At 35.5% G+C, this 17,681-nt stretch overlaps 1 protein-coding gene across 3 annotated transcripts in view; it reads right to left on the bottom strand.

Annotated features, from left to right (window-relative positions):
* The window catches only part of COP1 (COP1 E3 ubiquitin ligase), an 88,067-nt gene that overhangs the window by 36,531 nt on the left and 33,855 nt on the right, over positions 1–17,681 (bottom strand). For all 3 annotated transcript variants that reach the window (XM_060197896.1, XM_060197894.1, XM_060197893.1), the window contains exons 10-14: positions 14,409–14,523; positions 10,936–11,071; positions 3,043–3,186; positions 2,283–2,391; positions 1,812–1,893 (exon numbers count right to left, since the gene is read on the bottom strand). In XM_060197896.1, the coding sequence (XP_060053879.1) occupies positions 1,812–1,893; positions 2,283–2,391; positions 3,043–3,186; positions 10,936–11,071; positions 14,409–14,523 (586 nt within the window). The remainder of the gene's footprint in view (positions 1–1,811; positions 1,894–2,282; positions 2,392–3,042; positions 3,187–10,935; positions 11,072–14,408; positions 14,524–17,681) is intronic.

Genomic DNA, 17,681 nt, shown 5'->3' with positions numbered 1-17,681 from the left:
GGCTCCTAAGCTGAATATGGGCCCCAGATCATATCAAATCAATGGGGTTTATAGTCAACACTATTTATACACCTTTCCTATATTTGGGAACTATTCTCTTCCCTGATCCAGCTTTCTGGTCCTTCTGCCAGCCATGACACCACCTCCCAGACAATAATTAGGATCCACCTGCATATCAGAATTTAGGCTCAGGGGAAAAACAAAACAAACAAAAAAAACTATAGTCACAGGTCCTTTGGAATATAACTAAAATAGGCCTACTAGCTATCTATGATATTGCATCTGCTGATCCCCACCAATGTGTCCTGGAGCCCTGCTTCCCCAGAGCCTAAAATCTGATATGGATCGACCTGTCAACACCAATGTTCAGCGGGGAGGCAATTACAGAAGCCAGACCTTCCACCTTCTGCACTCCATAATGACCCTGGGTCCATACTCTCAGAGAGTTAAAGAATAGGAAAGCTATCAGGGGAGGGGATGGGATACAGAGTTCTGGTGGTGGTAATGTGTGGAGTTGTACCCCTCTTATGCTATGGTTTTGTCAATGTTTTCTTTTTATAAAAAAATAAAAATAAAAATGAATATGGGATGATGTTACTCATAGACAGAAGTTGAAAAACAAGATCAGAAGGGAAAACACTAAGCAGAACTTGGACTGGAGTTGGTATATTTCATCAAAGTAAAAGACTACGGGGTGGGGATGAGGGAGAGATCAGGTCCTGAAATATGATAGCAGAGGAGAACTTAGTGGGGGGTTGAATTGTTATATGGGAAAATGAGAAATGTTATGCATGTACAAACTATTGTATTTTACTGTTGACGGTAAACCATTAATCCCCCCCAATAAAGAAATAAAAAGAAAAAACACTTGATACTCTGTATTGAGTTGTAGAACCCAAAAGATACATAATGCAGAAAACAATTATTTCTAAATATTATTTGGGGGGAAGGGGAATGTTAATTTAATGGTCTATATAATGGAATTGCTTATAAGATGGAAGTAATTTCTAAACATCAATGTCTGGCATGCTTTCAGCAAATATTATAGCAAAGATACAATTTTTTTGTTTGTTTGTTGTATTAGCTCCAAAAGAGGAAGAGTTTTGTTCTAAGCATCAAAGTCTTAGAAAAAGAAAGTTTTGGGGGCAGGCAGTAATACAACTGGTTGAGAGCACACATTACTATATATGAAGGTCCAGATTTGAGCCCCTGCTCTCCACCTACAAAAGGGAAATGTTTCACAAGTGGTGAAGCAGGTCTGTAGGTGTCTCTCTCTCTCCCTTACCCTTCTTAATTTTTCTCTGTACTAGCAAATACATGGAAACTTTGAGCCAGTAAGATAACTACTCTGGATAGTGTGCACACTATGTCATGCTCACAACAAAGGTGTTAAATTGGACCCTAGCATACTGGAGGAAACTTTGGTTCTGGATGTTGTGGTATCTTTCTCTCTCTCTCTCTCTCTGTCCATCTTTCTTTGTCTATCTGGAAGAAAGTCAGGTCTGCAGGTGTCTCTCTTTCTCTTCCCATCTCTGTCTTTCCCTCCTCTCTCCATTTCTCTCTGTCCTATCCAACAACGATGACAGTAACAACAACGATAAACAATAAGGGCAACAAAAGAGAAAATAAATAAATATATTTTTTAAAAACTTGTCTGAGAACTGTTTGGGTTTTTTTTTTTTTTAAAAAAAAAGTTTTGTGCTTAGGCTATTTTTAGAATAATCAGTGATCACAAAAGGATTGCTATAAGTTTCACTTGATATTTGTATCTCTGTCAGAAAAAGAAATGCAGGTGATGCTTCAAATAGTACCTTTTGCATCGTCAGAGCCAGAAGCCAAGAGTTTAGGATCCATCAAATTAAAATCAACACTCCAACACCTCTTCTCATGCTCCTGGATGTAGAAGGAAAGAGTCTCAGGCAAAATATATATATATCTTGAAATTATATAGCACATCAAATATCTTGACACCAACTTATTGCTATAGTAGGAAAGAGTGAAGAAGCTATGAAAATAAATGAGATGCAAGGTAGTTCTAAAATATTTTTTATGTCTACTTACTAAAATGATTTCTTTTGGAAACTCATTTGATATACTCTACAAATTAAAGTCTGTAGAGGAACTTCAGAAAAAGATTACTGAAAAAGATTACTTAGTATTATACAGCCATAAAGATCACTAAGTTGTGACTTCAAATAGTAATTATAAAGCATATGAAGCTCTACAATTAAGGAAAGTGAAAATGTGACCCTCTAAAACCAGTGATTAGGATCCTTATTTACCTGATAGACCTTTGACCTCTGTCCTGTGAAGCCATCCCATAGGATGACTGTGCCTTCATAATCACTGCTGGCTAACAGATTCTTGTGGTAACTACTCCAACTGATACAGCTGAAAGAGATAAGGCTCATTTTACAAATAAATAAATACATAAACAAATATAAATAACATCAAACTACAAATAATTTTGTGTTCAAAAAGATTAGAAGCCTGAAAAAAATGGTCTACAAGGATTTGAATGACCATTTTGTGCACAACAGATGTGGGAAGAAAATTATCAAGTAATTTCCAGGAATATCTATCTAATGGGACTGCACTCCTCTATCCTCTGTGATCTTTAGCAGGAAGGCAGGTGTGAGCCTAAAGTTCACTGGCCAGCTCTACTACCTGCAAGTAAGAGAAGCTAGAAGAGTATAGAGCATGCCAGAGTAGAACAACAGGGACTATTTCAGCCCCTTGATATAATACTGATTAAGTCATAAGCCAATAGTTTGAACTGAACTTCTGTACTTATATCCCAAAATATCTTTATAGAAATTTATGACTAAAATTCAAATTTTATAAATTTACCAATTAAAATTAAACTTTGAACATGTGGCAAAACCAACCAGTTTCTTTAGATGTATTCTCTGCATGCTATTGTAGTGTTCATCTAGAACAGTAAGGAGTCTCACAAAGATAAAGTAAAAAAACTCAGATTAATTGAACATGTATAAATTGTGATACAACACCATACTGTACCAAAGAAAAGAATACAGGTACCTGATTTTGGAGTTGCAGGTCATTTCATTTTCAGGGTAATGAATATCCACTGCATCCTGGATAACTGTGCCATATTCATAGACTTTAATTTTCTTTGTAACGCCAGCGATTGCAAAATAGTCACAATCCCGGTCAAATTCAATACTATGGGGAAAATGTATACCTGATCAGGAAGACTGTTTACCCATCTTTATGACAATGCTAGAACTGGATTTTTTCCCCCGTTTCTAAAGTAATTCTTTCTATAAGGATAATAATCAAACTGAAAAGTATTCAATTTTATTTGGGACCCTGTGCAAGGAAAGTCATATATCAAACTGTAAATGGTAATTTATACCCTGCTACATAATTCTGCTTATACTGCTACTTTTGTTTCTAGACACTGGAAATATTTTTCAATACAGCTTTAGTAACCACATTATAGCTTATTTCAATAGTCTTGGTTAAAGCATTACAACGGAAAAGCAGTAAAGATTTAATAGTTCGGTATATTAAGAATATGTCAAAATTATCAATTCATTTTTTACAAACTCTAGTAATTTCCCCTACCCACTACTTATGAGGGTGCTAGTTTTATAGTATCTAATGCTAGTAAAATAAACAAACTGATATGTACGTTGAATTACTTAAGAGAGAATGACAAAGGGATGAAATGGAATCAGAAAATTATGACATTTCCCCAATCATTTTCTTTTTTTCTTTTCTTATTAATGAAACTAGGGCCTGGCATATTCATGATTTTACCTCTTCAAAACACTATTTCATTGAGGTAGAGACAGAGTGACACCACAATACCAAAGCTTCCTCTGTTGTCATAGTGGTGCCAGGGTTCAAACCTCAATTGGGTGCATGGTAATACAGGCACCTCACCTGGTCAACTATTTCTCCAGGCCCCAAATTATTTCCTAAGGCCCCCAATCAAGCTCTTTGACTTTGAATCTCCTATACAGATTCCTTAGACTTCAAACAAGGGGAAAAAATGTTCCCCTTCTTTTAGAATCACTTTAAATATCCCCCCCCCCTTTTATTGCCCTTGTTGTTTATCGCCGTTGTTGTTATTATTGCTGTCGTTGTTGGGTAGGACAGAGAGAAATGGAGAGAGGAGGGGAAGACAGAGGGGGGAGAGAAAGATAGACACCTGCAGACCTGCTTCACCGCCTGTGAAGCGACTCCCCTGCAGGTGGGGAGCTGGGGGCTCAAACCCAAATCCTTACACCCATCCTTATGCTCTGCCCCACGTGCGCTTAACCCACTATACTACCACCTGGCTCCATAACCCCATCCTACTGACATTTAAGAAGTTTGCCCCTCTCTTACTTTTTTTTTTTTGTCTCCAGGTTTATGACTATGAATCCACTACTCCTGGCGGCCATTTTTCCTTTTTTTTTTTTTGACCCTTGTTATTATTGGTATTGCTGTTAATACTCCTGGTGTTGGAGAAGGCAAAAAATCAAGAGAGGAGGGGAAGACAGAGAGGAGGAGAGAAAGGGAGACACCTGCAGACCTGCTTCACTGCTTGTAAAGTGACCCACCCCCCTGCAGATGGGGAGCTGGGGGCTAGAACCAGGATTCTTGGGCAGGTCCTTGAGCATTGCGCCATGTGAACTTAACCCACTGTACTACCACCCAGTCTCACTTACTGACTTTTAATGAGAGTTCTAAAATAAGCAAATCCAAAGAAAAATAAGGACTTAACTTGAAGAAATAGCAAAGTTTCAGGTAACCAACTATTGATAGATATCTATGTGATATAATGGAATTAAATTTTTTTTAAAAAAAATCATGGAGTATATAATGAGTGAAGCACCCTTTCTAAAATTTCTCACTAATCTAGCATTACAAGATAATAATAGCTGGCATCCACAGATCACTCATTAACCACAACCACTGAATGTATTAACTCATTTAATTCTCATAATAATACTGTGAGATTGATGTAATTTTATCTATTATTTTTACACACTGAAAACTAAAAAGCTGCCTGTGGTCAATCTGTAAGCTAGTAGTTTAGGTATGGGATGTAATGTCAAAAAGCAAAATATAACAATGAAATAGTGTCAGTTAACATGAAAAATATTGCATGCTATTAAATTTTTAATTAAACTGCTAACCTTTGCAATGCAGATTTCTGCTATCCACTATCAACACGAATTCTTAAAACAAGTGGGTGGGGTGGGGAGACAGTATAAAGGTTATGCAAAAAGACTTTCATTCCTGTGACACCAAAGGTTCTAAGTTCAGAACAACCATAAGCCAGAGCTGAGCAGTGCTAGAGGGATGGGGGGTGGTAGGAGCAAAGTTACTGTTAAAAATCACTTAAAAAAAAAAGTAGTTTAAAAAGTGTATTGCAGGGACTGGGTGGTAGTGTACCCGGTCAAGTACACACATCACCATGAGCAAGTAGTGAGGTTCCAGCCCTGCTCCCCACCTGCAGGGGGGCACCTGCAGGGGGTACACTTCATGAACAGTGAAGCAGGTCTGCAGATGTCTGTCTTTCTCTGTCTCCATCTCCCCTCTCAATTTCCCTGTCTTATTCAATAAAATAAAGAAAAAAAAAGGCCACCTGGAGTAGTAGGTTCGTAGTGTTGGCATTGAACCCAGCGATAACCCTAGTGACAATAAAAAATAAATAACAATTTTAAAAAGGTTTATTACAATGATAAATTCAGTTTTACAGAACTAAAGACTTTTTATACTTTATTTTTTAATTTATAATTTATTTATTCCCTTTTGTTGCCCTTGTTTTATTGTTGTAGTTATTGTTGTTGTTCTAGATGTCGTTGTTGCTGGATAGGACAGAGAAAAATGGAGAGAGGAGGGGAAGACAGAGAGGGGGAGAGAAAGATAAAACACCTGCAGACCTGCTTCACCGCTTGTGAAATGACTTCCCTGCAGGTGGGGAGCCAGGGGCTCGAACCGGGATCCTTCGGCCGGTCCTTGCGATTTTGCACCACGTGCGCTTAACCCGCTGCACTACTGCCCAACTCCCATTTTTCAGCTTTTTAATGTACATAGTTTCTTTGAAAAATGTTAGTGAGAACTTACTTTAAACATGGACATTTACTGCATTTTTCTTTCACATTTGAAAGTTACACTGTTTTTGTGTTTTGTTTTATATTGGATAGAGACAGAAAAATTGAGAGGGAGGGGGAGATTGAGAAAGAGACAAAGAGGGACACCTACAACACTGCTTCACCACTTGTGAAGCTTTCTCCCCTGCAAGTGGGGACCAGGGGCTTGAACTTGGGGCCTTACACCGTTTAGCATGTCAACTAGTCCCTAGAAATAGTGGGCACAGTATTAAACTGTACTCCTATTAACTTATAAAACAAAGCGAATTAAAGTTATAGTTCAGCTAGAGGAAACAGGTTATATTCCTTCTCAAATTCTGAAAGCGGCGAGGACACAGAACATGCTGGGAAGCTCATCAATGCACCCCTCTAGTGCCATCAGATTCAGAGCAGGGTCAAGTCATCAGCAACCCACGAAGGAAATTCTATCAAGCATTCCCACTGTCGTATATTTTTGCAATTACAAAACAAACACTAACAAATAGGGTGGATTAATTTCCCTGAACACCAGAATACAATTTATCTAGAAGAAACATAGAGTGAATGCAATTGTTAAAAAGATCTAATTCATTTCTGTAATAATGCCTCAAGAAGCACAACTACTATTACTTCAAGAAAACAAAGACTTCAGAATTAGACATTTTAATGAAAAGAAATGGGCAAGTTCCTAAAGAATACAAACACAGGTAAAATATGATGTTCTTTAACTGATTTCACCAAAATTCAAATACACAGTGGCCCAGGAAGTGGGGAAGTGGGTAAAGAATTGGGCTCTCAAGTATGAGGTCTTGAGTTCAATCCCCAGCATTGTATGTGCCAGACTGATGCTATGGTTCTCCCTCCCCCCATCTTTCTATCTCTCTTCCACATAAAAAAATTTAAAAAAGGAGCAGAAAGAAAGAACAAATGAAGTTAAATACACAATACAAAATCTAACTTTTACTAGGTACATTTCTTCAAACCATCACTGCAGAAAAAAAGCCAAAATCTTGTTTCAAAATTTTCACAGAAAAGCAAATAACTTATAATAGCCTAAACAAGGGAGTCAGGCAGTAGTGCTGTGGGTTAAGCGCAGGTGGTGCAAAGCACAAGAACTGGCATAAGAATCCCGGTTCGAGCCCCTGGCTCCCCACCTGCAAGGGAGTCGCTTCACAAGCATTGAAGCAGGTCTGCAGGTGTCTATCTTTCTCTCTATCTTCCCCATCTCTCTGTCCTATCCAACAATGACAACAACAATAAAACAAGGGCAACAAAAGAGAATAAATATTTTTTAAAAATCTAATGAAAAAAAAGTTTTAAAAAGATAGCCTAAACAACTTTGTAAAAAAATAACAAAGTTGTAGAGATCATATATTTTGATTCCAAAACTATGGTTTTTTGCCACCTACAATGATCAAAGAAATATGGTGCTGGCTAAAGAACAGACACATCAGAAGAGAGTCAAGAAGTAGATCAATAGACATATGTCCTCAATGCATTTTAAACAAAGATGCCACTGGGAAAGTTCATGTTTTAAATTAGGGGTCAGGAACATACAGCCCCTGAGCCATATTTGGTCAAAGCAACTGCAGAAGACACATGAAATTAAATACTCATTTTTAAGTTGATTATTTTGTATGGCCCAAAATGATGTATTAAATATACAAATGGCCCTTAGAAGATAAAAGGCTTCCCACCTCCGTTTCAAGTGAATGATGCTTCCTTGAAGAAAAGTTGGGCACCGCCCAACTTCATAGTCTAAACAAAATTTAAGTTGAAATGAATTACTTAAAATATAAAAGCTAAAACTATTAACCATACAAAAAAAAAATAAAGGAGAAAAATCTTCATAATTTGAGATAGGCACACATTTCTGTATAGCAGAAAGAAATTAAATCACTTTTTAAAAATTAATGAATTGAAACTGATCGAAATACTTATACTTTTTGAAAGGTCCTAATAGTAAAAAGAAGTCACGGGGGGGGGGGGGGGAGCAGGTGGTGGCACACCTGGTTAAGTGCTCACATTACAGTGTATAAGGACCCAGGTTCAAGCTCCTGGTCTGCACTTCATGAGTGGTGAAGCAAGGCTGTATGTAGGTGTCTGTCTCTCTTCCTTTCTACTTCTCCTCCCTCCTCAATCTCTATCCAATAATAAGTAAATAAATAAATAAAAAGAAAATCAGACTGGGGGAAAACACATATATCTACACATATAAATGGTATTTAGGATATTTAAAAAAATCTATCACCATTCAGTGATCTTTATTTTTATATTGGGCAAAAACCTTGAACAGATAGAACATAAATGTTATACAAGTGGCCAAATTAAACCCCATTACCTTTGAGAGATATGCATAGTTAAACAGGAAGAAAATACTGCTATACACACTGATAAGAAGACGGACAAAGCCAAGGGTTACTGGGACAACTGGAATTGCCTTGCAATAATCCAATCATGTTAAAAAACAGTTTGGCAGTTTCTTAAAATGTTAAGCACAAACTAATCACACCACTCAGCAATTCCAATCCCAGGTATTTACTCAAGAGAAACAAATATGAATATGTATATCCAAAAGACTTGTGTGTGAATATTCATAGCAGTTTTGTTCTTAACAATCAAAAACTGGAAACAGCTCAAATGCCCATCAACATGGGACGCATAAACAAACTATAGAATATTCATCAAATGAGACATGCCTCAAGAACTAACTGATGAAACATAAAATAATGCGATGAATCTCAAAAACCAGGCTGAGATAAAGAGGCTAGACAAAAAGAACGTACTGTACAGTTCCACTTAGAAGAAATCCAGAATGGCTACAAAGTTCTAAAGTGCTCTATAGTGGCGATCAGCAGATAACTAGTCATCTAATTCAGAAGTCTGGAGGGAGAGAGGAAATTAGAGTGTCAACCATTACATTGTTTGGAAATGTTTTATAATCTGAAAAGAACTAATATTCACATTCCTCACCAACCCCATACAACCCAATAACTCTCAAGACAATAAAAGAACTATCTTCTCATAGAGAAGGGGGTGGTGCTCTAGCTCAGTAGTTAATGCAAAAGACATTTCATGCCTGAGCTTTTGAGGTTTCAGTTCAATCCTTGGTAGTAACAAAAGGCAGAACTAAGCAATGATTTGGCAATTAAAAAAAACAAAACAAAAAAACAATAACTATATTAGGGCAGAGGAGGGGGGGAAAGACAGCATAATGGTTATACCTCATGCCTGAGGCACTGAGGTCCCAGGTTCAATCCCCCAACCACCATAAGCCATAGCTTTAAGAAAAAAAAAAAAAAAGAATATATTAGCAGCCTTAAAAATTAAATTAGACTCATTCCTTAGAAAACAAGTAGCAACTTGAGACCTGTTTTCAAGTGTGTATAAAAAAACTAAAGCATTCCACAATAAAAAGTTACCAAAAAATTGCCCTAATAATGGATTAGAACTGGCTTTCATTAGAAACTAAGCTTAGTAAATCCTTATACCTCGCTACCACAAAAAATATTAACTTCAAGTTTCACTTTTGAACCACATTAAAACCCCAAAAGATTCATTATTAATACCACACTAGACACTAAAGTAACAGAAATGCAAACTATCAGATAATCCAAAGAATTAATTTCTAGTATTCTTTTTTTCCCCAAGGTTTCAACAGATTGTGAAGTGACAAAACAGCAGAAATCAGAATATCTGGGTCAAATCTGTTCTTTCCTTTTGCAAGCAGTGAACTGGTCTCAGACAAAGTAGGAAACTTCTCTCTACTTGATGTCTCATCTAAAGTAGGACTAAAAGCAAAGTCTTACTTCATAGGATTGATAGATGAAATAGAGTAGTGAAACAGTATTAAATGCAATGTAATATAAAACAGTGCTATCTGAAAAAGGTCACCAAATAGTACATTGCCAGGGCAGTGACTGAACTAGTAGCAACAAACACCACAAATATATAGCCATTTCCTTTAGAGTTTACTAATGTCTAATGTAATGGTACTTCAAAAATTCTAGAAAATATAAACAAAGATGTTAAAATAATCTCTAAATAGTAATTTTATCCACAATAATCTATGTATATAAAATTCAAATCAAGAATGCTAGGTATAAAAAATTCAAACCAAGAAATAGTGAGAAGAAAGTTTTACAATGTATTTTCAAACCACTGAGCACATAATTTAAGAACACATGCAAAAATGTGCTATATGTAAAAAGAGGTCTCCTTTTTTTATTACTTCCCTTTGGGACCATCTGAAATTCATGAGAATAAATTTCTCTGTAAACCCTTTAATTCCCACACCTTGGCTGATATCTAATAGCTGAGGTATTGGCAAAGAATACAAATGCTGCCATCTTGTGGATTATGAATAAGGTTGTAAATAGCCCCAAATTATCCATAAGCAAAAATAAACAGGTAAATAAATGATCAGTCACATATATACATCTGTATGCACATGTACCTACATACATATATACCATGCAGTTTTATAATAAGAATAATCTATTCAACAATGTTAGGAAATACTGTGCCAAATGCAACATTGGTTTGTTCTAACAATTCTTTATCTCTTTTCCCAAAATTCTTCATTAAGTTTCCTATTTTAAGGTGAATTAAAGTCTTTTAAGATCAATGATGATCTTGAAAGAGAGAAACTAGGAAAAGCAATTAGATTCTAAATATTCTTGCAAAAGAAAATAATAAATTCCTCACTTGTGGGGGGGGCCTTCATGAGTGGTGAAGCAGTGTTGCAGATGTCTCTCCCCTCTCCCCCTCAATTTTTCTCTGTCCAAAATATTAGTAAATAAATGAATAAATAAAGTAGTGAAGAACATGTCCTGATACTTACCTAGAGACTATACTGGACCCGTTATAAAGATCACTAGCATAGGACAATGTAGCCAAAGGTCGCACTGAATTATAGCGTGTAAACTTGGACAAGCATTCCTGAAATTCATCCAACTGGCTTGCAGTTCGACTATCATCTACATGAAGAAAACAAAACAGCAAATTGGACTGGACTATAACATAAACCAATGAGCAATAGTCAGAGATGGCAAATGATCATATAAATCCAAACCATAATTCTTAAAAAGTGTTTAGTGATTAGTATGGATAAGATAATTAGCTGATCTTTTTGCTGCAATACAGATTTCACAGTATTTACAAAACTTGTCATTCAATAACAGTTAAGAACATACTGTAAATGTTTTTTCTATTGAAAGCGATCATTTTTGGGAAAAACAACAACAATGAAAGTACTATAGTCAAAAGAAATCAAGATATTAACATAAATCAAAGTATTAAAAACCCTTTAGCAATGGAGGAAGTGAAGGATGAAAGAATACACTAAGCAAGGCATTTATTAGTTTGAAGGAAAATGCTGTAGGGTCATCTCATGCTTGTATTTTAGTTACTAACCAAACACAATCCAGAGTAGCATATTTTAGATTTTAAAATGGTTGCTTTTAAATAAAAAGAAAGTATAATATGTGATTACACTAGTGTTTTAAGTTATTTCAAGTCCAACAAGAGACAAGAGTAGAAAATTGCAGTGTATGAACTATCTCAAAAACAAACTTAAAATAGTACTACTCAAATGTCTTTAGTGGAAATGGGTGAGCAGTAAATTCACCCAATAAGGCACTGCACAAATACTGTGAGTGATGTCCATTTAGTAAACCATTCTTAACTGTGTGAAATTTAAACTACAAAATCAACTTACAAAGTACCTATTACAACACTGTTTTCATGTCTTCTTCCTTAGTCTAAACACACAACTTTTCCAAGGTAAATTCTCATGATTTCCTTTCTTAAAAGTCCATTGGAAACAACGGCAGGAATAGTGAAATAATGATATGTGAACCATAAAGTTGGCTTACTATACATGATACACAGAAATCATTTTATTTGGAGATATTAGGTGAGCTTGAGGGTATCTGCTGACATGAAGACATATATTTAACACATTTTTTAAAAAACTGGAGAAGGGGGCCCGGTGGAAGCGCACCTTGTTGAATGCACAAGGACCTAGGTTCAAGTCCCTGGTCCTGCAGGCAAGAAGCTTCATGAGGAGTGAAGCTATGTTGCAGGACATAGCTATCTCCCTATCTCACCTCTTTCCCTTCAATTTCTCTCTGTCCTATCTAAAATAAATAAAGCAACTTTAAAAAAATCTACTAGAAGAGATTAATTATGCTTCTGACCCTAGTAGTTTATACTTTAAAAGTTGATTTAAAAGGGGTGGGCGGTGGTGCACGGGGTTAAGCGCACATAGTACAAAGTGCAAGGATCCCGGTTTAAGTTTCTGGATTCCACAGGGGTGAGGAGTGTTGCTTCACAAGTGGTGAAGCAGGTCTGCAAGTGTCTTTCTCTCTCCCTCTCTATTTCCCCTCCTTCAATTTCCCTTTGTTCTATCCAAAACTAAAAAAAATAAAAATAAATGGCTGCAGGAGCAGCAGATTCATACTGCAGGCACCGAGCCCCAGCGATAACCCTGGAGGCAGGAAAAAAAAAAATCATTGAAATAAGCAAATTTATCTAATGATCTATATTAAACTGAGTTAAAATTTGTGTTTCTAGTCTAAAAACAGCAAAAGGAACAGGGTCTAATTAGTAAGTTATATTACAGTGTTACTAACATAAAACTGCTTCACAAAAAATATCTCAGAAAATTCAACAAATTTTAAATAAAATACAGGTTATTGGGGAAAACATAGTAAGTGTACAGTAAGATTGTATCTAACAGTTAATAGGTTCTTTTTATATATAGTCTTATAAAAATAAATTATTAAAGACAATGTCTTATTACATCATTTTATAATTAAAATAAATTAATTATTAATAATGACTTTCCTATTATTTATGTCATTTGCTTGTGGTTATATCTCAACATCAAATTGACAAGTTCTTAGAGAACTTTCAATTTCACAGCTTCCTAATGTATTTTAGAGACTATTACAGAGACTGAATATGAGAATCAATCCCCAAGTAATAAAATTAAAGTTTTCACCAGCTGAATAGTGGTGCATCTGGTTTAGTGCATATGTTATAATACACAAGGACTGGAGTTCAAGCCCCAAGCCCCGCCTGCAGGCGGGAAGCTTCACAAGTGGTGAAGAAGTGCTGCAAGGTGCTTCTATTTCTCTTCCTCTTTCCTCTCAAATTCTCTCTCTACTCAATAAATATTTTAAATAAAATTAAAGTTTCCAACGTACATAAAAACATTATACACTGTATATTATACCTTGACTTCAGACACACTTATAAACAAAGACTTGTGTTTCTTTAAGCTTCATAGAAGAGTACTATATAATTCTAATAGCCTTTTTCCTTCCACTACCAATCTTGACAGAAATTTGTCCAAAGAAATCCAAGTAGTATCTAGACATTAATATAAACATGGCTATTCAAGAGAACACTAAGGTACAATCTTGACAACTAAATTAAGACATTTCCTGCCCTGTAATCCTAATTTTGAAAGTGTGCTACTAGTAAAATCAATCCAATCGATATAAGCACTGCTTTTTTTACAAATCACCTGCAAACCTTTAAAAAATCTGTATGGTTGGAATTAATGTCACTACCTCATAAGTGAGCAAAGATGCTAGGAAAGACAAATGAAAGAGCTAGCAAAAAGAAACAGAACTTTATCATTTTTCCACAGTAAAAAAAAACAACTTGTAGTATCACAGTCATGTATTTGCATAAGTTATTTCCTCTAGTGTCAACATGTTTCTAATTACCTTTTTGAGCTAATTTATATTGAGATAATCTAAATACAACTTCTCTGAAACCTATGTATGAATCATCTCCATACACTTTTCCACTTTCAATTTGGCCTAGTATTATCAATCTTGATTGTCTTAGCAATTATGTGTCTCTAAATATAACACATATTATCACACAGAATTATCTATGCTTTCCCTCCCTAGATTTACAATGATCCCTGATAATAAGAATTTGTTTTTTCATCCTCTTGTTCTTGTCAAGAACAGTGCTTAGGCCTTAGTAAGTGATAAAATGGAGAAAACTGAAAACTTACTTATTTTTGTTAGCTGCATTTTCATGGTTGACTTTCTAAAAGGACTTTAGATAGCTCACTATATATAGATTAAAGATTCTCAAACATAGAATGAGATCAGAAATAGTCATGGGAAAGCCATGTTCTCTAAGATCACTAAAACCTCCACAATGCTCTGAGACCGTTCAAAATATACACTTTAACTTTATGAATTGGACTTTCCATAAATCCAGAGTAAGATACTGTAAATGGATTTGGAAAATGAGTATGAGGTATTTTAACAAGTCCTGAATATGTACCTGAGATACGAGACATCCTTGTAGAAAAATAACATTGCTCTAAGTCTTCAAAATGAGCAGTGAGTCGTTTTCGTCTTGATGCTAATGTGCTGTTATACCAAGGTTGTTTCTTTGTCTAAGGTGATAACAACAACAAAAAAAAGACACTTGTAACTCAGAACAAATTGTACTTTTTTTCTGAAAAAAGTACCTAAATACTGGCATATTTAATTTCAAAACAAAAGTAAAAGGCGGACTTGGGCAATCTCAAAAAAGTTTCAAGAAAGTCACTCCAAACTAAAATTCAGATTTCAACAAAATGTCGTGTAGCATTTGAGCCAATTATTTTCCATGTGAAAGAGTTTACTGTCAGTGAACCATTTCTTTCTCTTTAATTTTATTTATTTTAATGAGAGATTGAGATACAGAAAAGAGAGAGGTAGAGAGATAGAGAGGTAGAGAGGTGGAGAGAGAGAGAGAGAGAGAGAGAGAGAGAGGGAGAACAAGCCCAAAGCACTGCTCAGCTCTGGCTTATGGTTGTGTGTGGGACTAAACCTGGGACTTTGGAGCCTCTAGCAAGAAAACTTGCCTGAGCAAGCCATTCCTTTCAGATTTTTCTGAAGTGATAGTCAAACTGGAAGGCCTGAGATGAAAAATGAAAAAAAGAAAGAAAAACTACTAACCAACTTATAGTGTATAATTTATAGGACTTTAAAAAGACATAATAAATGCATCAAAATAATAGTATGTAAGTCTGGATTGAGTGATGAAAGCTTGCATTTCAGAGCCTTTACACTGTTTAAGAAGTATTAATATGCTGGTTAAGTTTAGATTCTATTTAGATATTAAGAGTAAATAAATTTCCAGGATAACTACTGAAAAGACAATAATAAATAGGTGGTTTAAATTAATAGAGAGGAGGGGTATAAACATGAAAAAGGGGAGTGGGGTAGATAGCGTAAGAGACTCTCACGACTGAGGCTCTGAAGTCCCAGGTTCAATCCCCCAGACCACCATAAGCCAGAGCTGAGCCGTGCTCTGTTGAAAAAAAAAAGGGGGTGGGGGGGTGGGGTGGTAGGTGGTGGCACACCTGGTTGAGCACAAATGTTAAAAACATTTCTAAAAAAGGTCAGTAGCAAGAAAAACAACATGCATTATATGGAGAAAATAAGAGTGGGTCTTTATCAGTAGCCCTAGTAAATATAAATGAAAAAAACTGACTAAATTAGGGATATATAGGAGACTTTTAAAAAGATTACTATATGTTATCTACCAAAAGAAACACCTGAAAACATAAAAATGAAAATAAAAAGCACTTAAAGCTAGTATCTCATTTCATATACTTAGTATATGCTAGTGGTTAAGAATAAGAAAGTAAGTGTTCATAGGATAAGTGAAACCAATGTCCGTACAATGTGATGTATGCCAAGACTGCTTCTTTGTCTAAGGTATTAACACTTGTAACCCAAAACAAATTATACCCTTTTTCTGAAAAAAGTATGTAAATACTGGCATTTTCATTTCAAAACAAAAGTAGAACACAGTTGACTGTTATCATAGGAAAATTCCCTACTAATTCCACTTCAGAGTCCTGTTCTACTAAGCTGAAAGCAGTCTATATTAACTAAAATTTGCAAAATTCAGCATATAAATACCAACTTCTCTCAAACTAATTTCCCAATGAAATGATGCATAAAAATGTAATTGCTATTTACAAAGAAAAAAGTAGGATGAAGGACCATGTGCAAAATAATAAAATTGTTAAGCACACACCCTTTCAGAAGAACAGATCTTAAATAGCTGTAAAGGAGACAGCTGTGTAACTTAGAAGAATGGTCTCAAAGCATGGTCCCCAAAGTGTAATCTTTAAATCCTGCAAGTCTCTGAAATCCTTTTAGGAGGTCTCACAGTACAAAGTGAAATCCCTAGTACAATTTTGTGATCGAGTATTTAAATAAATCTGATCTATAAGGAGAGAAAGACTACACAGAGAATTAGTATTAGTAAAGTAACAGCAACTGCTTGTATGACTCAGTACACAGATGTAACTTGGTGTTTTCCACAGTGAGTGACTTGTTTGGAGTGATTTTGGTTGTTTCATTTAATGCAATCACTAAAATGGCTCTGTTTGATGCTGATATATTATGATATTATGCTCAAAGGAGACCATCAGGGCCCAACTGTAAATTTCCAGACTCCTGGATTGCTTATCCCTCTTAATTTCCAAATCACATTTCAAATAATGCTTTTAAATTTCTCCTGATACATTCCTATATGATTAAACAAACAAACAAAAAACTCCTTAAGTGGTCAGGGAGATGGCTCAGTGAATAAAGCATTGGATTCTCAACCATGAGGTCCCGAGTTCGATCCCCAGCAGTACATGTACCAGAGTGATGTCTGGTTCTTTCTCTCCTCCTGTCTTTCTCATGAATAAATAAATGAATTCTTTAAAAAAAAAATCCTTAAATCTGTACCTCCATAGTTGTTCAGAAATACAAACAAATTTGTGAATTAACTACTAAGAAATTAATAGATCACATACATTCATGCAAAGAAAATAGAGGATGTGTACAGTAGTTATAAAACTAGCCAAAAAGTGTTAGAAGCAGATATTTTTGTATTGGAATAAGAAAAACAAAAATGAAAGCTGTATGATCAAAAAGAACTTTCTTTTCATGTTGATAAAAAAAAAAAAAAACTTACTGCCACCTCTACTAAAAAGGTTATTAGGAAGGGGCCAGGTGGTGACACACCTGGGTAAGCACACACATTACAGTGCACAAGGCCCCAGTTTCAAAGTCCTTGGTCCCCACCTGGAAGGGGAAAGCTTCATGAGTGGTAAAGCATGGCTGCAGGTGTCTCTTTGTCTCCTTCCCTCTCAATTTCTCTCTCTCTCTAATAACTAAAATAAATAAATAAATAAATAAATAAAAATTAAAAAGAACATCAGGAAAACTTGTAAAGTTGACTAAGATACAAGGATTAGATAGTAGTGTTCTATTGATATCAGCCTTGGAATTTTAAAATTACATTATGATTGCATAAGACAATAGCCTTGTTTGAAAGGAAATAGACACTAGACACTGAAGCCCAGAGGAAAAAATTCTACAAACTCCCTCTCCCTCTCCCCCTCCCCCCCCCCTCTCACACACACACAGAATGAAAATGATATAGTATATGGGGTCAAATGGTAATATTTGGACAATAGGGATAAAGAACATAATAGAATCATTTTTACTATTCTTGTCTAAGCCTGAAATTATTTCAACATAAGAACTTCTTACCAAAAAA

Source organism: Erinaceus europaeus, chromosome 9, assembly GCF_950295315.1.
Source record: "Erinaceus europaeus chromosome 9, mEriEur2.1, whole genome shotgun sequence".
In the NCBI taxonomy this organism is placed as follows: Eukaryota; Metazoa; Chordata; class Mammalia; order Eulipotyphla; family Erinaceidae; genus Erinaceus; species Erinaceus europaeus.
Note: the sequence above shows the minus strand (reverse complement) of the source record. Positions and strands in the feature narration are given on the sequence as shown.